This window comes from Oryctolagus cuniculus, chromosome 5, assembly GCF_051225735.1.
Source record: "Oryctolagus cuniculus isolate XC-2025 breed Fujian yellow rabbit chromosome 5, ASM5122573v1, whole genome shotgun sequence".
NCBI lineage: Eukaryota > Metazoa > Chordata > Mammalia > Lagomorpha > Leporidae > Oryctolagus > Oryctolagus cuniculus.
The window spans coordinates 153,074,273-153,096,821 of NC_142871.1; the positions used below are offsets into that span (position 1 = coordinate 153,074,273).

A 22,549-nucleotide genomic window follows, 5' to 3' on the forward strand; every position below is an offset into this window, starting at 1 on the left:
ATCAAAAGGAAGAAATTAGTTCCCCTCTGATCAGTATCAACCATCAAAAATTCTGATGAGTTTGTCTCTTAATATGTCTCTAAAAGTTGGTTGAGGGGCCAGCACTGTGACATACTGGGTAAAGCCACAGCCTGCAGCGCCAGCATCTGATATGGGCACTGACTTGAGTGCCGGCTGCTCCATTTCCTATCTAGCTCCCTGCTACTATGCCTGGGAAAACAGCAGAAGATGGCTTGAGTGCTTGGGCCTGTGCACCCATGTGGGAGACCTGGATGAAGCTCCTGGCCCCTGGCTTTGGCCTGGCCCAGCCTTGGCCATTGTGGCAATTTGGGGAGTGAACCAGCAGATGGAAGATCTCTCTCTCTCTGCCTCTCCCTGTCTGCAACTCTGCCCTTCGAATAAATAAATAAATAAATAAATAAATCTTTTTAAAAAAAATAGGTCGAGCTGAATGATCCCTTTACAGATGGACATCAATTTGTAAATGGATTTCTTTCTACATGTATTTTATGTTATATTTATTCTCTTACCTATATTCCTTTTCACATTTAAAAAGTTCTTATGTATTTTAAAAGTCATAAATTTCATGCATTTGACATTTTTGAAAAGATTTTGAGAGAGAAACTTGAGCCAGTGTGTTTTTACCTAGGAATACCCTTTCTATAAAATCCAATCATGAGTTACAGGGAAATAATATTGGAAGACATCTTTAGTTCATGCATATTAAAGCTTCTTTCCTATTTATTTGTGACTGTCTAAATGCAGTTGATGGAAATTATATCCCAAGCTATTTTTTGATCCCTGTAAATACCAAGTTTTTGCACAAGGTAGCTAGAATATTGAAAGAATTTTTCATGACCATGCATAGTATTTATTTTGGTAGTTTATGTCTCCTGAGACTTAATTATTTTCAGAGGTTTCACTTGTAAGTAGATAAGATAGGCCAGGAACTTCTTCAGCCAGCTGCAAGGCCAGTTTTGGAAAGAAATGCATTCAAACTGGATTCCTTTCCAGTTGTATTGTGTTGACTGTTTTTATTGAGCCCACAGCGCCTGTTGCTTTATACGTAGATAATCTTCAGAAAGTCTGCCTTTGGAAGAACCAAATTAGCAAATTCATTTTGTATCTCTGGAAAACCATTCTGGACTTAAATATAGTTCTCATTATTTTGTCTCTCCTTTTCTCTTGTCAATAAATAAGAACAAAGGGACGTTATTATTAGAACTGGCATAATTGTCCGGACTGTCAAGTTGTTTCTCCTATAAAGCAGAAAATGTTTCATGAGACAGTCTTAGAGACTGACCTATTCAGTGAAAGTATCCCGCTCAGTTCTATCAGTTCCATTCTGCTCTGAGTTTACACACATGCCAGTTGCCTGTATCAAAGCAGTTTAAACAGTGCTAAAGTCCATGCAGCTGGCTGTTGATAATGGTTGGTATGGTAGCAAGGGTGCCGGGCTCTCCCTCATCACTGGGTTTTCTCCCTGGCACGGCTCCTCCTGACAGCTTGAGCCTCGGTCTTTGTGATTTGGTTTCATCCTTGAGTTTATTTGTGATGATGACGAATCCCTGTGGCTTTGACATCTGTGGGATCCTCTTGCGGGTGAATAGGATGTGATGCAGTCAGCAGTTGATACTAATGCCAGAAAGACGCCCGCGTGTTTTGGCCTTGTTCTGGGTTTGGATTTCATCATTTAAGGTGCTCTTCCTGAGGAGTGTCCGCAGATGGGGGCTCGTAAACTCACTTTTCCCCATTTGCCCTTTGTTCGTAATGAAATGATCCCAGTCTTGGCGACAAACTGTGAAACAAAGAGTTAAAGCACCTCAATTGTCGAAGTGCCACCCAGAGTTCATGGTTGCGGTTGCTTACTTTGATGTTGCGGTGATAGTCCACAATGAGAATGGTGAATAACCGTGCTTTCAACTTTTTGGGGACTGCATTTCAGTCTTTGAATTCTGTTCTTCAGACCTTCTTTACCTGGTATACAGTGTGGAATTAAATTCTCTATCATTGTTCTTTTCTGCTCTATAAATAGGTTTTTGTCTAGGCTGGGGGAGGAAAGAAAGAAGTTCGTGGAATCATTTGAAATTAAAATGTTATCAGCCCAGTCTTTGCAGTTGCAGGCTGGCGGAGGATCCCAAGCCACCGGCAAAGAGAGGAAACAAGTACTGAGTTTAAGCAGTTGGTCCAGAATGTTTCTGAGGTTTGAGAGGCATGCTTGCTGTAACTGCCTGTGTCAGTGCTGTATGTATTTATTTCTATTGCTAGATGACTCCTAAGTCCAAGAGGAAGAGCATCCACAGCCGAATGCTGCGGCCCGTGTCCAGGGCCTTTGGTGAGTATTTTGCTAACAGCCGTCCTGGTGGCCGGGGAACACTGTGGCAGGGACTGCCTCAGCCTTGGGGGCCGTTTCTTAGGGACACTGTGGGGAAACATTGACAAAGGATTAGGTGCTACGTGAACAGGTAGTCACTGTTCCTGATTTAAAGTTAACTTTTGGGCGTGTATGATCGGTGCCTGTGAGTTGAGCATCAGCCTGGGGCTTTGTTTGTGTTTCAGAGATGGAGTTTGATTTGGATAAAGCCCTGGAAGAGGTGCCCATCCACATCGAAGACCCGCCTTTCCCGTGCGTCAGACCCGAGAAGCGAAGCTCAGGGTTCATCTCCGAGTTGCCCTCCGAAGAGGGGAAGAAGCTGGAGCACTTTACCAAGTTACGGCCAAAACGGAACAAGAAGCAGCAGCCCAGCCAAGCCGCGGTAGGTGGGCGCTGAGGTCACTCCCTCCTCAGAGGTGGGAGGGAGCCGGGGAGGATGGCCACCACGCTCGGCACCCTGGGAAGGCTTGCAGAGGAGGAGACCAGAGCCTCCCTCCGTGGGATGTGCACACCACCGGCTCCACTTGGTGCTCTTGGAGGGGACAGCCTGAGAAGCGGCCACCTTGTCACAACGGAGCTGCCCTTGGGAGCTCATAGAGAGATGGCAGGCATGTGGGTGGGAGAAATCAGCTACGTCTTGCAGTGTCTGGGTGAAAAGATTTGAAATAACTGCCCAAGAGTTTGTGATTGGGCGTTTTGGTGTTGGGGTACGTGCACGTACTGCCTCCAGCTTCCGTGCTCTGGCCGCCTGCCACAGCCCCCGCGTGGCGCCTGCAGACTCACGTGTACAGCATGGGCCCTCGTGGGCCCCAGGTGTGGCTCAGCATCCCACCCTCTCTCCTCTGGTAGGAACTGGATGATGTGGTGAGGAGCGAGAGACCCACATCCCCACTGGTTCTTGTCTTCTCTTTCCTTTAGAGCCAAGCTTCTTCTTCTTTTGTCTTTCTTCCTCTACAACCCACCAGAGTCTTCCATCTGTACCCCCGCCCCCACCCTGGAGACTGCCCTGCCCAGGTCCCTCCTGGACCGATCTTGGGGCTTCTCTTCGGCTGTCAGTCATCTTTCTTAATGACTCAGCACTTCCTTGGTGCAGAGAGCTCTGGAGAGGTGATTTCCCCTGGGTCTGAGCCGTCCCCCTCTTTTCTGCCCATCTTTCCACTTTTCCTCTATCTGGCCTTGAAGTGTTTCACTTGCTGCCGGGTGATGTTGTCTGAGCCGTGGTCTGGGGCTCTGTGTGGTTGACTGCACCCTTCGCGGCTGAACTCTGGATTTTCGGGCACTCACTTGCTTCCTGCACTTGCGTGCCCTAGAGCATGTTGGGCTCAACAGATTCAAAATTGAGAGCCTTTCTTGCCCTGGAAACCCCCCCTTCCTTCTGTAGCCCCTGCTCCCGGGGAGCGTCAGAACCGTAGCTGCGGTCCTGGTCACCTGCTCTTCACCTGGGTGAGCCGTCCCTGCCTCTCGTCCTGGGCTCCGATCCTCAAATCCTGCAGCCCTGGCTCATGACCGCCCCGCCTCCTGGATTTCCATAACCGCTGTCTCCACTGAGATGAGACTTCTCCCAGGAAGCCCTGTGCTTCCTGTCTCTGTGCTGCCACCAAGCTGTTGGCATGAGTGGAGAGAGGATTGTTCTCGCAGACGAGTTGTTCACTGTGCGCAGCCTGAACAACCCTCGGTGGAGGCCCTGGCTCCTCCAGTGCCCGATGTTTACTCCTTTGCAGCTGTTGCCATGCGTTACTTTCTCAGTTTTTCCTTGTCTCTGAGTTCTGTGTAGGCAGGCCTGTGATTTATTATCTGTGGCAGTATGCTCAGTGCTCAGTATGGTTGAGAATGTGGTAGGCGCTCACAGTGTTTCTGCTCTGTAAGAGTGATGCTGGGCACGTAGCGGGATGCATGTCACCACAACTTGCCTACTTCATCAATAATTTACTCATTTTATTTCGATCAGGCTTTAATTGTGTTTGGTTTACTTCCCTTGTCTGAATCGGAATAGCTTCACAGAATGCTATCAAAATGACAGTTTTTTGAACAACACAAGCAAAACTCTCATTCATTGTTTTCCAATTTACTTGATTTTAACTTTTTTTCACGCTTCACTACATAATCTTTGAGGAATATGCTTTTTTTTATTTTTTGAGATACAGGGAGGGAGGGAGGGAGGGAGGGAGGGAGGGAGGGAGGGAGAGAGAGAGAGAGAGAGAGAATGAGAATAATGAGAATGAGAATATCTTCCATGCACTGGTTGACTCCCCAAGCACCCTCAGTGGCTGGGGCTAGACCAGGGCTGAAGCCCGGAGCTAGGAGCCCAGTGCAGGTCTTCCATGTCGGTGACAGGTACCATCACCTGCTGCCTCAATTTGGCTACAAAGAAAAGAGAAGACAAGAACCAGAGAGGACGTGGGCCTCTCACTCCTCAGCAGAGGGGAAGCGGGGTGGGGTGCGTATTAACAGGAAACAAGAGCAGGAGCAGAGCCAGGAACCACACTGAGCGCTCGGATGTGGGATGCGCACTTGTTAACTGCTGGGCTGAACACCCGGGCCTTCTCATTTTAAAAACCAGCGAAAGGCCTTTGCAGCTATGGAAAAGTGCACACTGACCCGTGCTCTAGTTTGAGTTTGTTACTGGTCAGTGGTTCTGTTTGGTTCCTTCCACGTGAAAGCCATTAATGGTATCATTTCTATGTGAAATGATGGTTCTAGTTTCCCCTTGAGTTGGTGACTCATGGACAAAGAGAAATTTCTGTACTTTTGTCTTTGTAGTTTGCAAAACAAGGAAGGAGACTCTGACAGGGTCACAGTGGATGAGTCTTCTAAATAGTGCAGGGGAGCAAAGATTTCGTTCCTCGCCCTTCGCTAGGGTCACAGATTGACGAGGAGAAAGACAGCTGGATTTATGTGATGTTAGTTTTGTGTGTGAGAGCCTGCAGCATGAAGGCTCAGGAGGCCTGTGTCTGACGTTCAGGTGTAGTGGAGAGTGAGCAGCCGTGAAGAAGTGTGACTGGGCAGTGGGCTGAGCTCTAACTGATGGGGGTAACCTGGGCTCTAACTGATGGGGGTAACCTGGGCTCTAACTGATGGGGGTAACCTGGGCTCTAACTGATGGGGGTAACCTGGGGGAAAGTCTCACGGCTGCAGGTTCCGCTTCCTCCCTGGCGCCTGTGTCTTCAGAGAGAAGCCTGCTCCCGCCTCTGGGGTTGGCCACACCTCTGCAATGAAAGCTTGAAAAGGGGAAGGTGAGAGTGACCTGACACTTTTCCTGTTTTCTCAGTTGCCAAAGAGCCAGATTTGGGGGCAGCGTTTCCTGAGCTCTGTCCGCACACTACAGTACTGTAGGTTTGCAGAAAAGGGAATCGAGAGATAGGTTTATTTTGGTGCAACAACAACAAAAACCCTTGAAATCCTTGCGTTTGAGGAATCTTCCCAAAATGTTCATGGAAAATGTGTATTATGGAAAAACTGAGCATGGATTTCAATAGTTTCTGGCACCAACATAAACATCTTTCAGTGCCACTTTCCCAGGGGCTTTTTGAAGTCCTCTCATAGTCTAGAGACTTCTTTTTGTCGCAGAAAAGCCAGGAGTTCCAGGGCCAGCATCCCTGGAGGCTGTTCCCTCTTAGGGACTCTGTGGCACAAAGGGGGGGTCCCAAAAGAATGGATGACAGCCATAGCTCTGAATAGGTCTGGCTCCTCCCCAGAGCCTTTGCAAACTGAGACATGTGGTTAGTAGGCTTCCCCGTGGGGCTGAGACTGAAAATAGGTTGCTTATAGATTCACAGTGCTAATGACTTGGCGAGGCTGCCACACAAGAACCACCAACCACAGGTTTCGGGTGAGAAGATGGAGATTAAGGCTTACCTTTTTGTTTTTAAAGATTTTATTTATTTATATGAAAGGCAGAGTTACAGAGAAGCAGAGGCGGAAAGAGAGAGAGAGAGAGATCCTTAATCTACTGGCTCACTCCCTAGATGGCTGCAATGGCCAGAACTTAACTGATCCAAAGCCAGGAGCCAGGAGCTTCTTCCAGGTCTCCCACATGGGTACAGGGGCCCAAGGACTTGGGCCATCTTCTACTGCTTTCCCAGGCCATAGCAGAGAGCTGGATGGGAAGTGGGGCAGCCAGGACTTGAACTGGCACCCATATGGGATGCCGGCACTGCAGGCAGGGACTTTACCCGCTACGCCACAGCGCCGGCCCCATCGCTTACTTTGTTACTAATGTTTAGTGATGACAATCATTTAATATTACCATTGGATTTCTTGCTAGGATTGAGTTAAATCAGTTTACCCTAAGTCTGTCTTGACTTACTTTGCTTGATTTCTAACTCCTCTAGTGAGTTTTTCCAGAATTCTTGAAAGCAAAGTTCTGTTAAGTGACGACAACAGGTCAGGGTCAAGTGGCCCCAAAAATGGTAATGCTATTGAGTATTTTGTTTTTTTAATATTTGTTTGTTTGAAAAGCAGAGTTATAGACAGAGGAAGTAGGAGAGACAGAGAGCTCTTCCATCCCCTGGTTCACTCCCCAAATGGCCACAACAGCAGGAGCTGGGCCAATCTGAGACGGGAGCCAGGAGCTCCTTCCAGGTCTCCCTCACGGGCGCAGGAGCCCAAGCACTCGGCCGTCCTCTGCCGCTTTCCCAGGTGCATTAGCAGGGAGCTGGATTGGAAGTGGAGCAGCCAGTGCTCAAAGTCCTGCCATTGAGCTTTGTGCCAAGATATATGTGCCAATACAAAGAGCACACAACTTTAAAAAAGGAGAAAAGAAACTAAGAAGGTACAGAAATTTAATTTTGGATCAAACCATAGTCATTTTAACCTACGATTTACTTTTGATAACAAAAGACAAAATATACCACTTATTTTCTTTTTTCACTCAGTAGTATGTATTTCAAAACTCTTAAACAAGATATTACAGTTGTCAGTCAGAATTTAACCTTTTATGGTAGTATAAAAAGCAGGATGTGAGACTCAGCCCTGGGCTCACCCATTCTGTTTGAGCCTGAGCCTATTTGTTTCTGAAAAACAAACGTTGTCGCAACTTTGAGATGTCAAGATGAATACATGGAAAAAATATATAGTCCCAGGGGCCGGTGCTGTGGTGCAGAGGGTTAAGGCGCCACCTGCAGCAATGCCAGTATCCCATATGAGTGCCCATTCCAATCCAGTTCCCGCTAATGTGTCTGGGAGAAACAACAGAAGATGGCCCAAGTCCTTGAGCCCTTGCTATCCACAGGGGAGACCTGAATGATGCTCCTGGCTCCTGGCTTCAACCTGGCCCAGAGTTGGCTGTTGTGTCCATTTGGGGAATGAGCAAGGGATGGAAGATCTCTCTCTCTCCCCCTGTCTCTCCTTCCCTCTCTCTCTCCTTCTCTCTCTCTCTCTAACTGCCTTCAAATAAGTAAATAAATCTTTTTTTAAGTATACAGCCCTGTATTAAATGCAAGTATTGTTCTTTAAAGCTACTCTTTCCATTTTATTAACACTAACGCTCTGCAATGTTAAGTATTATGCTTGCTTTTCCTTTGCTTGCTGTTTTGCATTTCCCACACTACAGTGGAAGAGGAAGAGAAAAAAAATCTCCAGAAATTGATTGTATATCATTCTTAGCTATTTGATTTGGGGATATCTCACCCATATTTATTAAGGAGCAAGTAAACTAATGTTATAAAAATTCATACTCAAAAATTATTTCCTCAGTTGAAATTTTCGCTTTCAGGAAATTTTGGGAATAGAGCTTCATGTGAGTAAATTTAGAGTAGAAATCTATTTTTGAAGGAGCTAGAATGTTCCAGGATCCCTGTGAAAGAGCATAATAGAGAAAATGGAGGGCGTATAATATATTAGGTGATGCTGACCACTCTATACATAAACTGTGTGATGTTGTGGCAATGATATTTTGGAGTTTAGTGTTGCTCACATCACAGTCCACTGTGGGTATTTCTGGTTAAGGGACCTTACAAAGGCCATTCAAGGCAGAGTGGAGCTCTTGAGTAGGACTGGCCATTTTGCCTCTCTTCTTACTCATTCTGTGCCTCTCTTCACCCACTGATTCTTACACGATTGCTTGTACCTTTGCAATGACTGTATCATCCAGGTGACTGTGCTGGGCTCACTCTCAGGCAAAGCCTATGAACTGTTTTTGTAAGAGTATTTCAGACAGAAGAAAGGGGTACTTTTCATCAGGCCATCTGAATTTATCCAGAAGCCCTACTGCACTTCTGGTTACATCTTACTGGCTAGAAATGAACCCATTTCCATCCCTAGCTGCAAGAGAATCTGGGGAGATAAGTGGTCACATCCATACTGTAAATACGTCACAATGTTGCTGCTGATTAAACAAGAGAATAAATACTGGGTAGGCATGGTGCAGTGTCTGCCATTATTTCCTCAGTGGAGAAAGCCTTCTTAAGTTTTGTAATGTTTTCGGTAGATGATTGTTTTATTTGATTTTTTTTTTCCCCATCAGTTGTTGAGGTTGATCATTGTTTCCCTTTAATCTGCATCTTTAATCACCATCAGTAACAGATTTTCGTAATGCTATAGCTCTGTTACTTAGGACATTTTTACTTTGTTTTACTATACAGCTAAACTTTGTTTCCTAGTATTTTATTAGGAGTTTTGCTTCTATGCACACATAGGATATCTCAAAAAGTTTGTAGAAAAAGAATGAAATTAAAAGGTTTATTTTAATGCAAAAACATTTTGAAATCCATTTTTTTTCCCCAAAAGATGCCATGTAAATCAGAAGCCTGTAATTTGTCTTTCTTTTTCCTTGGCTAGACTGTCCATCTGATTTGGGTTTAAAAATTATACTGCCTGCCTATGATTGGCTGGGGAGCTTGCCTTTCCTATTCTCTGGAACAGTTTTCAAATACTAGAGATTGTCTGTTACCCTCTGGGAAGCCATCTGGGCCCAAAGCATTGTCTGTGTGCTGTGTGTTTGTGATGCGTCTTTGGGATTTTTTTTTTTTTTTTTTTTTTTTTTTGGCTAGGGATTTGATTTCTTTTGTTTAGTCTTGAGAGAGTTATGTTGAGAAATATATATTTTGATAATCTATATTTTTCTCATCAGTTAGTGTCCACTTAGTCTACTTTTCCAAGTAGTTTATAAAATTGTTATTAAGTATTTTTAGCATCTCCTGTATTGATACCTAACTCATACATTTCTAATACATTTATTTATTTAGAGTTAGATTTATAGAAAGAGAGAGGGAGAGAGAGAGAAAGAAAGGCCTTTCATCTGCTGGTTCACTCCCCAAATGGCCGCAACTGCCAGAGCTGGGCCAGTCCAAAGCCAGGAGCCAGGAGCTTTTTCTAGGTCTGCCATGCAGGTGCAGGGGCCCAAGGACTTAGGCCATCTTCTACTGCTTTCCTAGACCACAGCAGAGAGGTGGATCGGAAATGGAGCTCCCAAGTCTCGAACCAGCGCCTATATGGGATGCCAGCGCTCCAGGCAGTGGCTTCACCCACAGGCAGAGGCTTAGCCTACTATGCAGCACTGGCCATTCTAATGCATTGCAGTGTGTTTACTCTTGATTAATTTTGTAGTTATCTCTTATTGTTTTTTTTTTTCAAACAATCATCTTATCAATCCTCTCACATTAATTTTTTTCTTATCTTCATTACATTTCCTTTGGTTTCCTGCTTGACTGTCTCCTTCATCAATTTTCCATGTTTCTTTTTTTTTGCTTTTGTTTTTGTTTTGTTTTGTTTTTTTTTGGATAGGCAGAGTGGACAGAGAGAGACAGCGCTGCGGCCGGTGCACCGCACTGATCTGAAGGCAGGAGCCAGGTACTTATCCTGATCTCCCATTGGGTGCAGGGACCAAGCACTTGGGCCATCCTCCACTGCACTCCCGGGCCACAGCAGAGGGGCCTGGAAGAGGGGCAACCGGGACAGAATCCAGCGCCCTGACTGGGACTAGAACCCGGTGTGCCGGCGCTGCAAGGCGGAGGATTAGCCTAGTGAGCCGCGGCGCCAGCCTTCCATGTTTCTAATGGATGCATGGAACATTCCACAGTGAGTCGACTTAATAATTAGCAGTCTTTGCATGTATTTAGTTAAGGAGCTACTAATGCCCCTAACCGTCCCTGCTTCCTGGCCCTCTCTTTCCATCCAACCTATGAAGGCGCTGGGAGAGCTTTGGCAGCAGCCTCATCAAGATGCAGGTGCAGCGCCGGCTGTGTGTCCTGGTGATTGCGGGGGTACACAGAGGGTGGTCAGAATTGCCTTCAGTCCTCACAGCCACTGGCTTGTCTTCTAAGCATTCGTGGGTTATTCTCTCAGCATTTACCTACACAGCAGGTGTGCCAAAGTCCGCCTTTTGTTCCCCTCAAATAGCAATGGTAGAGATTTTATTTGCGAAAAGCTTTCTGTGAGTGTCACGCATGTGGCTCGGCCAGCCCAGGACCGAAGTTTCTGCTCTCTCCTTCCAGTAACTGCATTGCCCTTCTGTCTGAGGTTCATTCTCCTTGACAGCAAAGACTACGATCAAATGGGATTTGAGAACTCCTGAGGCCTGTGTGTGCTTTCCTTTCCTTTAGCAAGAAAATGAGCCAAAACAGCACGTGTGTCTGGCCTTGGACTCGCTCACAGACCACTTTCATTTCAGTCTTCAGCTTCTCTGCTGCTCCTGTTCCAGGCCAGTGCCCCCTCCTGCTTCCCATTTTAACTGATGCATTTTACACCACAGCTCACCGCAGGTCTGCTGGTGATGATGGACTTTTCTTGAACTGTCAACTCTCAGCGTCTTTATCTCAGAAACCACAGGGTTGGACTGGGGCAGCTGTGAGGTCCATCCCAGCCCTAAAGCCTGGCCTGCCCTGGAGGAGAACTGAGTGCTTTGTTCCCCTCTGCGCCTCTGTCCCCGATACCCCCTGAGGTTCTTTCTCCACATCCCCAGAGAACCTCTTGTGCAGCTGTGAATTTTTTCTAGGCAGGAATTCTTGGAGAGGAACCTGGGAGGAAGCCACTTGTTAGGATCACATGTCCTGGGATCACTTCCTCTCCCCTCCATCCGTCAGGTGACCTGTGTGGGTGCCCGTCACCTGCTGAGCCACTGTTTGATCTGTGACTAAGCAAAACCGGGATGAAACTTTTCCTTTTCAGCTCAAAGAGTGGATGTGCAGGTGAAATAATTGCATGCAGAACGCAGGCAAACTCCCAAGCTCTGTACCGACTTCGGGGGTTATGACTGCTACAGAGGTTCCGTTCGCCATCCTTTTTCAAAAGGGAAAATGATGACACAGCAAGGCTTGTACTGCTGTATCTTTCGTAGTGAAAAGTTGTGCAGCTTTATTTCTTTCATAACTGAATTCCAGACTTTGCCGAGTCTCTGCTCGGCTGCAGTCCAGGGAAAAGCCCTGCTGAGATGAGCTCGGTTGTTTTTATTATCTTGGTTCCACCGGGTCCTTTGTCAGCTGCTGTCCGCTTTCCAGCGTTTCACAAACATGAATTCTGTTCACGGTGGAGGTTTCCCATTGAACGAGGTGGATCATGGGGTAGAACAAAGGAGAGGTCTGTGAGTGACCACCTGAAGACGTGAGCCTATGTCCCTTCAGGACACTGAGCCCTGCAAGCCAGGATCGCAGGAAGTAGCTCTCCCACCCAGCCTTGTGGGACTGGGTGTACCCCAGCACGCACGCGCCTCCTCAGTGGCCCACAGTCCATCTCCAGAAGATATTGATTTCACACCCCACGGCACGCAGATCCGGCATCTGACTGTCTCACCGCACGTCGTCTGTTCTCAGAAATGCTGACTTGGAGGCTAGTTTCTGCATGGCTTCAGCTTTTCTCACAAGACCTGGGATTCTGACTGCCTGCTCGATACCTGCCCCGGGTTCCCACGGAGCGTCACTCACCGGGAAGGCGGGCTTGTCATCTTCTGTCCCAGATCTGCGTACATAAGGCCATGTGCCCTTCGGCCCGCCTAGAATCCTCCCTCTTCCTCCTGGCCAACCCCATCTGTTCCATTCTCACTTCTCCAGCACTCGGCCGTCTCTCCTCACCTCCAGATTTGGATGGATTCCCGTGGGAGTCTTTCATTTGAGCCCCTGGCCAGTCTTACCGGCAATCTCCAGCCTCTGTTCTGTCCCCCAAGCTCTGCTGGAGTCATCTGCCTGGAACACAGGCTGGATGGGCTGCTGCTTTAACTTCCTCCCATCTACGAAGTCGGCTCCATATTCCTCAGTGTGAGCTTCGAGGCCCATTCCAGCGGGGCTGAATGTTATTCATTGGCAGACAGTCAATGGGCAGTTAAAAGATACTCAAGCAGGCGCAGTAGGTTAATCCTCTGCCTGCCACGCCGGCATCCCATATGGGCGCCGGTTCGAGTCCTGGCTGCTCTACTTCTGATCCAGCTCTCTGCTATGGCTTGGGAAAGCAGTAGAAGATGGCCCAAGTCCTTGGGCCCCTGCACCCGCAGGGGGACCCAGAAGAAGCTCCTGGCTCCTGGCTTCAGATCGGTGCAGCTCCAGCTGTTGCAGCCAACTGGGGAGTGAACCAGTAGATGGAAGACCTTTCTGTCTCTCCTTCTCTGTGTAGCTCTGCCTCTCAAATAAATAAATAAAATCTTTAAAAAAAAAAAAAAAGATACTCAAGTAAAAGTGACTTAAACAATGAGAAATACTGATTTTTCTTACCTAACGAAAAGACCTAGTCTGATGATCCAGGGCTGATTTATCATTCATGAGCACCTGGGTGCTTCCTCTCTTTCTTTTTTTAAGGATTTACCCATTTATTTTATAGGGTGACAGAGACACAGAAGGAGAGACATAAAGAGAGAGGTCTTCCTCTCCAAAAGGCCAAAATGGCCAGTGCTGGGCCAGGCTGAAGCCAGGAGCTTCCTCTGGGTCTCCCATGCAGGTGCAGGGGCCCAAGCACTTGAGCCATCTTCTGCTGCTTTCCCAGGCACATTCGCAAGGAGCTGGATCAGAAGTGGAGCGGCTGGGACTCCAACCGTTGCCCATATAGGATGCCAGCACCACAGAGGGCAGATTAACCCCTTGGGCCCCAGTGCCAGCCCCTCGCCCGGTGCTTTCTGCCATTCTGTGTCGCTGCTGTAGACACGTGAGCTGGGTGCTGCAGCACTCACACCTGGCCACGCAGGGAAGACACACTCCGTCCACCATGGGAACCCTGTCCGTGAGTCCCCCGGCATAGTCCTCTGTGTGCCTCTTCAGTCAGGGTTGTACCTTACTCCCGTGCCTGCCAGTCTCGGGGGCACGAAGTTATGGCGTTTGGCTTAGGTGAATCAGTGTTCATAGCCTGCAACCTGGGCTCTTCCAGCAAGCAGGAAAGGAAAGAGCCAAGAGTTTCGAGCGGCCATCGAAGAAGCTGCTGTTGGCCTTTGCCAGGGGCGCTCCCAGCAGTCAGCCTCCCGTGCACTGGCCGCCTGGGCTGCCGCGCTCAGACCTCAGTGGGAATTCCTGTCACTCTGTCTTGGGGAACAGCCACCATCACAGGCAGTGAGGCCCGGGCTGCTTTGGACGCACCAGTGGACAGGACCCTGGCAGGCACCAGCGTCTCGAGCTCACGCACCCTGCCGCCGCCATGTCTTTCTCCGTAGGTAGATCCGTGGTGACCTGCTCTAGAGATTGCTTGTCCCTCTGCTGGCTCTCGGCGCAGTGCACTGAGTCACGCCGCTAGTGTTGCTGACTTACGCTGACTGTGTATTAACGTCACGTCTGTTTGTCCGCAGGTCTGTGCTGCCAGTGTGATCCCCCAAGATGGTGAACAGAACGGTCTGATGGGGAGAGTCGATGAAGGTGTAGACGAATTTTTCACCAAAAAGGTGACCAAAATGGATTCCAAGTGAGTTCAGAGTCATTTCACTAATTGTGCTATTTAATTTGCATTTACATTTTTTTTTAGGATTAATTTGTTTGAAAGGCAGAGTTACAGAGATGAAAAGAGAGGAGCAGGGGGAAGAGAGAGAATATGAGCTTCCATACGCTGGTTCAGTCCCCAAATGGCTGCAATAGCCAGAGCTGAGCCAATCCAAAAGCCAGGAGCTTCCTCCAGGTCTCCCATGTGGGTTCAGGGGCTCAAGCACTTGGGCCATCTTCTGCTACTTTTCCAGGTGCATTAGCAGGGAACTGGATTGGAAGTGGAGCAGCCAGGATTTGAACTGGTGCCCGTAAGAGGATACTGGCGCTGCAGGCTGCGGCTTAACCTGCTATGCCACAGTGCCAGCCTCGTGCATTTCTAAGAGTTACAATTAAACTTAGTATACTCAGTCTGATTTTATTTTTGGGCATTTACTGATTTACAAAATGTGACCCCAGGCCAGTGACATGAATGTGACCTGGGAACTTGTTAGAGATGCAGTTTCCCAAGTCCCCTCCCCAAAGACCCTGGGGGTGAGAGCCAGCAGTCCTGTTTTAATAAGCCCTGTAGGTTATGCTGAGGTAGTTCAAGTTTGAGAACTATTCTGTTCTACACCAAGCCACAAACTGTGCCACCATTCTTTTTAGTGCTTTATCATAGTCACCTGGATGGCTCCAATACAGGGCAGTGGTCACTGGGTATGCTGGAATTACTTCGAAATTCTCCTTGTCCACAATTAGATATATTTTGGGGAGAGGGTGGTGATGGAAGGGACCTAAATCATTGCAAAATGTCATGATTTAACTGTCAGAATGACGTTAGAATTCGTGAAGAGTCTTTGGAGTTAGGAAAAGAGTTCTTTAATTACTAAGCAGAATTTCCTTGGAAGGTAATTTGCTGGTACTTAATGTTAACAGCTGTTCAATGGAACACTCCAGTCTGTCAGTGTGTTTTGAACCAAGTTATTTAATCCTCACCTAAATGCAGATCCCCCCCGCCCCCAAATATACTCTTAACATGGATTTGTGTGTGTCAAGTATTCTTCACCTTGAGATATCAAATTCAGGAGCGAATTTAAACCCTGCTGATAAGCGGAGGGCGGGCAGGCCGGGAGCCGGCCGGGAAGGGAGCGTCCATTCCGTAGATTGATGTGCCTTATCTTGCGACAGCAGGATGGTGAGGTAGAAGTAAGGTACGTTTCTATATCCATAACAGTATACCTTACTGAATCCTGTAAGCTTTAAGACTCAATTATTTGTCTTCTTTGACACTCGTCTTACGGCTTAGCCTACCATACTTGGCAAAATTCTATTCTCTTATCTTTCAAAAACCAAGCCCAATGCTATTTATCCTTTTGTGCTTTCCCAAGACTGCACCTTTTCCCCCCAAATTAATTGCTGTTTCTCTCCTGTTGGACACTTAATACTTTCTTTTTAATCCTCTGCACACGTCTGTTGGAGCACACATAATCCTTTGAGAGTTGGTATGGTTTTTAATTCTTTTACAGCATAAGGAATAGATGGATGTGTTTTCAGTGTAGAATATTCAGGCAGTAGGAGCATCAACAGAGCAAAGTGGGGCGGTCCCTCCTATAGTGTACTTCCTTCGATGTCTTGTTTTCTGAGTGGAATGGCCAGGAGCCCAGGAGAATGCTCCTCCTGGTTTTTTTTTTTAAGATTTATTTATTTACTTGAAAGTCAGAGTTACACAGAGAAAGAGGTCTTCCTTCCGCTTGTTCACTCCCCAGATGGCCACAACATCTGGAGCTGTGCCGATCTGAGGCCAGGAGCCGGGAGCTCCCACGCAGGTGAAGGGGCCCAAGGACTTGGGCCATCTTCTGCTGCCTTCCCAGGCCATGGCAGAGAGCTGGATCGGAAGTGGAGCAGCCGAGACTTGAACTGGCGCCCATAAGGGATGCCGGCACTGCAGGCAGCAGCTTTACCCACTATGCTGCAGTGCCGGCCCCCAGTGTTACTTTCTTGGGCACATCTCTCACCAGCACTTGCTACCTGGCCTCCTGCGTGGGGTTCAGCTTTCTCACACCCACAGGTCACTTTTTACTCATAACTGTTTGGGCTTTCAAATTATTTTATTTTTGCCTTTTCTCTTCTGTGGGGCTTGTGACCTTCCAATAAAAAAATTACTTAAAAGGTATAGTTACACAGAGGGAGGGAGGGAGGGGGAGAGAGAGAGAGAGAGAGAGATCTTCCACCAACTGTTTCACTTCCCAAATGGCTGCAATGGCCAGAGTTGGTCCAGACCGAAGCCAGGAGCCAGGAGCTGCATCCCGGTCTCCCATGTAGGTAGGGGGGACTCAGGCACTTGGTCCATCTTCCGCTGCTTTCGCAGGCACGTTAGCAAGGAGCTGGATTGGAAGTGGAACAGCTGGAACTTGAACTGGTGCTCGTATGGGATGGTGGTGGCTTAACCCGCTGTGCCACAGCATGGGAGGGGCAGGGCCAGGGGGACTTTTTAGTCCCCTGCTGCGATGTTAATGGAGACTCAGGGGAGCTGAATGGGCACCCGATCTCATATGAGAGTTCCGTGTGACGTCTGCCCTTAGCTTATTTTATTGTACTTATTCTGTCTCCCGTTCCGTGACCCTGGTGTCAGAGTAGTCTGTTTCTGAAAACTACCAAAGCTCACTCCTCTTTTAATCCTGTGGCCTCTTTTCAATTCTGGGTACATCTAAGCAAGAATCCAAACCTTCCTTTTGGACTGGGCAGTGAGGGTTATCTAAGAATTATCTAAGGGGTTACTGAGTAGCTGTTACGTAAGAATTATGCAAGGGTTATTAGGAGGTTCCCCCAAATTAAATAAGGCAGTCACCCACACAGGTCTCCGAGGAGAGCAGCTTTGTTGGGAGTTCTTGCACAGAGAGGCCCTTGAAGAGAGCATTGAAACATAAAAACCTCCCCACTGCGTTCAGTCCCACCGCGGACACCTTCACACTGCTCCTTGTGGTTATGGTGGTAACATTCCGCGTTGCTGTTTCCCAAGTCCAGTGGCTTAGCGCATCCCCCACACTGGAAGGGAGAGAATCAGAGACAAAGGCCCACTGGTTCACTCCCCCAAGTGCCTGCAGCAGCCAGGACTTAGCCAAGGTGGAGTCAGGCACCTGACACTCATCTGACTGTCCTGTGTGGGAGGCAAAGACTCAGGGACGTGAGCCATCACCTGCTGCCCCCAGGGTAGGAAGCTGGAATCTGAAGCAGAGCTGGGACTTGAATCTAGGACCTTGGATATGAGATGCAGGTGTCCCAAGCGGTGCCTTAAGCACTATGTGACATGCCTGACCCTCACATCAACTCAATGTTTTGTTTGTTTGTTTGTTTTTTAAGAGAATGCTTTTCCATTTGCTGGTTCATTCCCCAAATGCCTGTAATGACCAAGGCTGGCCCAAGCCAAAACCAGGAGCCTGGAACTCCATCTGGGTCTCCCACATGGGTGCACGGGCCCAAGCACTTGGGCCATCTTCTGCTGCTTTCCCAGGTGCATTAGCAGGGAGCTGGATTGGAAGTGGAGCAGCCGGGACTTGAACTGGCACTATGATATGGGGTGCCGTGTAACAGGTGGGGGTTTAACCCACCGCGCCATAACACCGACCCCCTGGAGTCCACTTTGTAAAGTGCCTCTGTGTACTTGTTGCCTAGACAGCAACCTCCAGTTTTGCATTTTTTGCCTGAGACATTTACACTCAGACCAACAGAATCCGTGTCTCCGTTTGCCACGCAGGAGATGCTCCGGCAGAGGGTCAGAGTCCCACGAGCTTGGTGACGGAGATGAGAAGAAAAAGCGAGATTCTCGAAAAAGCGGCTTTCTCAACCTCATCAAATCCCGGTCCAGATCTGAGCGGCCTCCCATGGTGCCGATGGCGGAGGAACCCTGTTCCCCGAAGGGGGCCGCCCGCAGCGCGGCCGGGGATGTTCCCAGGAAGGACGCCAGGGCGGCGGAACACAACGGCACGGCTGAGCGGACCACCGAGGAGATCAAAACCCCCGACTCGCTGGAGGAGAGTCAGGGGGAGGAGACGCCGAAGGCGGACCGCAGCGATAGCAGGGGCAGCCCGCAGGGCAGCCGGAGGTACGGCGTGCAGGTGATGGGCAGCGGGCTGCTGGCCGAGATGAAAGCCAAGCAGGAGAGGCGAGCTGCCAGCGCGCAGAAGGTGAGTCTGCCCTCGTGGCCTCCGGCTGGCCCTGGGTTCCGTGTGGGCCCCTCTTAGTTTCCAGGGGTGCGAGAGAGATTAAAAAAAAAATTGATGTCTCACCCAAAACTCCCAAACGCAACACTGCCCAGAGGCGGGACGGAGTGTTCCGTGGGGCCCTGAGCGCACAAGAGCCGGATGATTTGCAGGTAGGGCTGGTTGTGAAGACGCCGGCCTTGGCACACCTGCCCGGGTGCTTGCTGTGCGCCAGCGGGGAGAAACTCCGGTGAATCCACGTGGAGACCCGAGTGGGATCTCAGACAGGAAGCCCCAGGCAGGGGACATGCTGAAGCATTATACAGACTTACTGCATACCTGATTCCTGTTCCAGTCCCCCAGATCCCTTACCAAATCCAGATGTAAGAAACAAGAGTCAGACTGTTCCGCAGGGACTGGTTGAAGAGTTGACCCTTCTGTGGCTTGAAAGAAGAGTGTCATAGTTTAAAAATTGCTCAGCCCCCAAATCTGACACAAAGTATTATTTGTTCTTTGACTCTCCTTTTAAAATGTGCCTTTCCCCCCGTCCTTTCTCCTCTACCGACTTGAAGGATTCTGCCCTTACTGTCGTCATTAGGATAAGTGCACCCATGTGTACCTTGCATGTCAGTTGCTGGGCCTGAACACTTGTGCAAAGCTAGCTTCTCCCAAGAAGGGAAAAGTTGCACACGTGTTTTGTGTGAAGTGTTGGGTTGACACGGCTTGCTCCTTTCATCTCTGGATTTTCAGAATCATGAATAAGACACCCAAAGAAATGTTTCCATTTTAGTCCTTTTTACACATTTCTTTATAGCAGCGAATGTGCTGTTTTCACTATGAGCTGATTCTAAATCACTGTTTCTAATGATGGACAGCTGCTTTTCTGATGGAAAGATGAGAAGTTCCAGAGTGTCCTTTTCTGTGAACTTTGAATGTGACATGTTAATTGTCTCAAAGTGATGAAATTCTTGGTTTAGCGGTTGGTTGGTCAAGGCTTGGATGAATGATCTCTTAGCGCCATCTTGTGGCAGTGGAAAGCAACAGCCCTCATGAAGAATCCCTAGCACTAAGATGATGCCCTGTTGGAATAATAGTTTGTCAAGGTTTAGCTTAGGGTGTTTCCTCCTGAAATGCCAGGACTGCATCCATTATAAAGGTCGCGACCCTTGCCTCAGTGATAAGGATGCTGTTGATAAAATATGTGGCATCTTATCTCTGAGCTACGTTATTGTCTTGCATTTAGAGGAAAAGAACTCTGAGTGTGAAGACATGTTGTTTACCATTTATTAATGGAGGAGAGTGATGGTTAGTGGATGCTTAGAGGCCATATTTTTCCCTGGGGGCCACCACATCAACTGCCTGCACAAAAACAACTGGCCCTTATTCTGCTGTCCTCTTTGGGATCTGGAAGCATCTTAGAAAGCCAGGGCTGAGGTGCAAGCAAGCAAGGTGGCTGGGGTACAGAATGTCAGGCAGCCTTCCTGCAGACTCTCTCCCTGGACACACAGGGCAGGCGCGGGCTTCCTTTCCTTTGAATCCTTTTTCCATAACGACACCAAGTTATGTGCCTGTGGTAGCTGCGTGCTTGTGTGCACATCTCTTCTCAGAGACTTGCCTGGTGTCAGCAGAGCAAAGGTGCACCTGTTACACTTTCCCAGAGCAAAACTCAGCCTGTCTGCGTTGGATGCTGCTCTCTGACTCAGCCAGGGCTGATCAGCCAGTAGTGGGAGAGAGTCAGAGCTCACCTATTTCCAGCGATTCTCTGGTGTCACCAGGAACAGTTTAAAGCCGGGCGCTGGCACCAGGTGTTTGCTATTTCTATTCATCAGGAAGCTAAGGTGAGCAGGGATGAGCAGGTTGCCAGGGGACTGCCTCGGGGAGGTCCCTCTGATTTCGCAGCTGGAGGGTAGATGTGGATCATCTTTGCTGATTGGAGCTTTGCCTGTTACTAAGCAGTCGTGGGCTTCCCCTGACTTTTCTTGTATCTGAACACCTCACTCTGCTGGGCATTTCTTCCCTGCAGGGCAACATAGCAGGATCCTCTCTCTATCCGTTGTGGCTCCTACTTAAGTCATTGGCATTAACCATGCATCTTTGCATCACAAATGCAGATTTTTAAAAGTGAATTCTGACCTGCCTGTTCATCTGAACAATAGAGCTGTGTCCCAGGGTCCAGCCCTGATTTAGCACACCCCCCACCCCCCTTGTTGCATATGGATGTGGGAAAGGTTTCCACTGCTTTTAAAATGAGATTTTTGGAAACCAGCTTGGAGAGGGGCCTTTGAGTTTCTGGAGCACAGGTGTCTCAGGTATCTCCATCACGTGGAGCGTCCGGGGCTGCGGACCCTGTGTGCAGGTTCTTGGTGAGGAAAACAGCGTGGATGTCCCAGAACCCAGTGGTTCTCCTGGGCCCTGTGCACCTGGCCCCTGTGAGGAAGCACCCCGGGAAACCGGCCACACCTGGGCACTCAGAACAGAATGTGTTGCCCACAGCTGAGTCCCCATGGCGGCCAGCAGGGGGCGTGGTAGGGGGCGGTGGTGTCCTCCAGCAGAGGCCATCAGACATGGTCCCCACCTCCCTTACTGCCATTGGTTACCTGCTTTGTTTCGCCTTCTACATTCAATGAACGTGCTCTCACGGGGTCTGGGGCTTGAATTTTCCAGAAGCTCGGAAGCGACGCCTTCTCCCAGGATGCTTGCAGTCCGGCCCTGAGCAGCTCGGAGCAGCGGGCAGATGGAGGTGGGGCAGGTGAGTGGTGCGGTCGCCTCAGGAAGTACACTCCCCCTGGTGGTTGCAGCACTCACGCGGGAGGGTCAAAAGGGAAAAAAGAAACCAGGGAGGCAGGAATGTCGGGGCCCAAGGGTCTTTCTCTTCCCTTGCCTTGGCCCCAACCATGGCATCTTCCTGCCTGAACTGGGCAACTTTTTCTGATAAGGGAGAGGAGTCTGATTTTCTTTTTGTCGGTACCTCGTGAGTTGTGGGCATTTTTGATGACGGAGGTGGAGAGGGGCAATGGACACAAAGGTGATGTCTTTAAACTTAAGCTCAGCGTGGTTTGTTTGAGTGGGAGACGGGCGGCTGCTCTCTTGGGTCTGGGAGAATGTTCTTGCCTTGCTTGCAGCTTCAGTATGAGTGAAGCCCTGTGTTCTTCACCCCTGGGATTTTTTATGTGTAATGAAAGCATCAGATACGTCCCATGGAAGCTGCAGGCGCACGTGACTTGCACACTGCGCCAGGACCCTGACTTTGCTGTCTGAAGTTCTCGTGCTTGGCTTTACGTCTGGAGGCAGGAAGGACTGGACTATAAGTCCCGTCTTACCAGCTTCATTTTGCTAGCAGTGCAATTACAGCAGCGGTGCGGGCGAGGGGAGCAGGTGCGGTGGCCTGTCTTGAGCTCTTCTCACAAAGCCCGAGCCTGTGACTTTCAGCCTGGTTCAGCTGCCTCGGAACCTGCAGCCAGAGCCCTGGCTGACCATAGGCTGGGCACCCCCGATCCAAAACGCAAACTTCTCCCGCATCTGAAGCGTTCTGAGCTCTTACAGGATCCTCACACCTGGCGTGTGTAGGTGTCCGACACAACATCGCATGAAATTACCTCCAGGCTGAGTGTCTAAGGTGTATCAGTGAATTTTGCATCTAGACATGGATCCCTCCTCCACGATATCTCATTATGTGTACCCAAATGTTCCAAAACTAAGTCCAAGACACTTATGGTCTCCAGCATTTCAGAAAAGGGGCAGTCAACCTGCATTGGTCTACAGTTTGTTGTCCCCTTGCCTTAGACTAGATGTGAGAAATTTCTAGAGGCTTCAGATGCGCTACGAACGACTGTTCTGGGCAGGCAGGTTAGATGCTGCGCTCTGTATTGGAGGGCCTCGGTTTGAGTCCTGGCTCTGCTCCCAAGTCCAGCTTCCTGCTGATGCACACCCTGGGAGGCAGCAGACGATGGCTCACGTACTTGGGTCCCTGCCACCCATGGGAGAGACCTGGATGGAGCTCCTGGCTGCTGGCTTCAGTGTGACCTCACCAGCTGGACAGGCAAGGAAGTGGTGAACCAGCAGACGGGAGATCTGTCTCTCATCTGTCACCCTTCTAATGGATAAATAATTTTAGGGAAGTTCTTAAAGATGAAACCCAGCACTTCTCTTCATAGCTGGTTATGGAGCCTTTC

At 48.9% G+C, this 22,549-nt stretch overlaps 1 protein-coding gene across 5 annotated transcripts in view; it reads left to right on the forward strand.

Moving 5' to 3' along the window:
• The window catches only part of CARMIL1 (capping protein regulator and myosin 1 linker 1), a 317,914-nt gene that overhangs the window by 280,784 nt on the left and 14,581 nt on the right, over positions 1-22,549 (forward strand). For all 5 annotated transcript variants that reach the window (XM_017344956.4, XM_089334373.1, XM_089334375.1 and 2 more), the window contains 5 exons: positions 2,269-2,335; positions 2,560-2,756; positions 14,070-14,182; positions 17,933-18,362; positions 21,042-21,126. In XM_017344956.4, the coding sequence (XP_017200445.2) occupies positions 2,269-2,335; positions 2,560-2,756; positions 14,070-14,182; positions 17,933-18,362; positions 21,042-21,126 (892 nt within the window). The remainder of the gene's footprint in view (positions 1-2,268; positions 2,336-2,559; positions 2,757-14,069; positions 14,183-17,932; positions 18,363-21,041; positions 21,127-22,549) is intronic.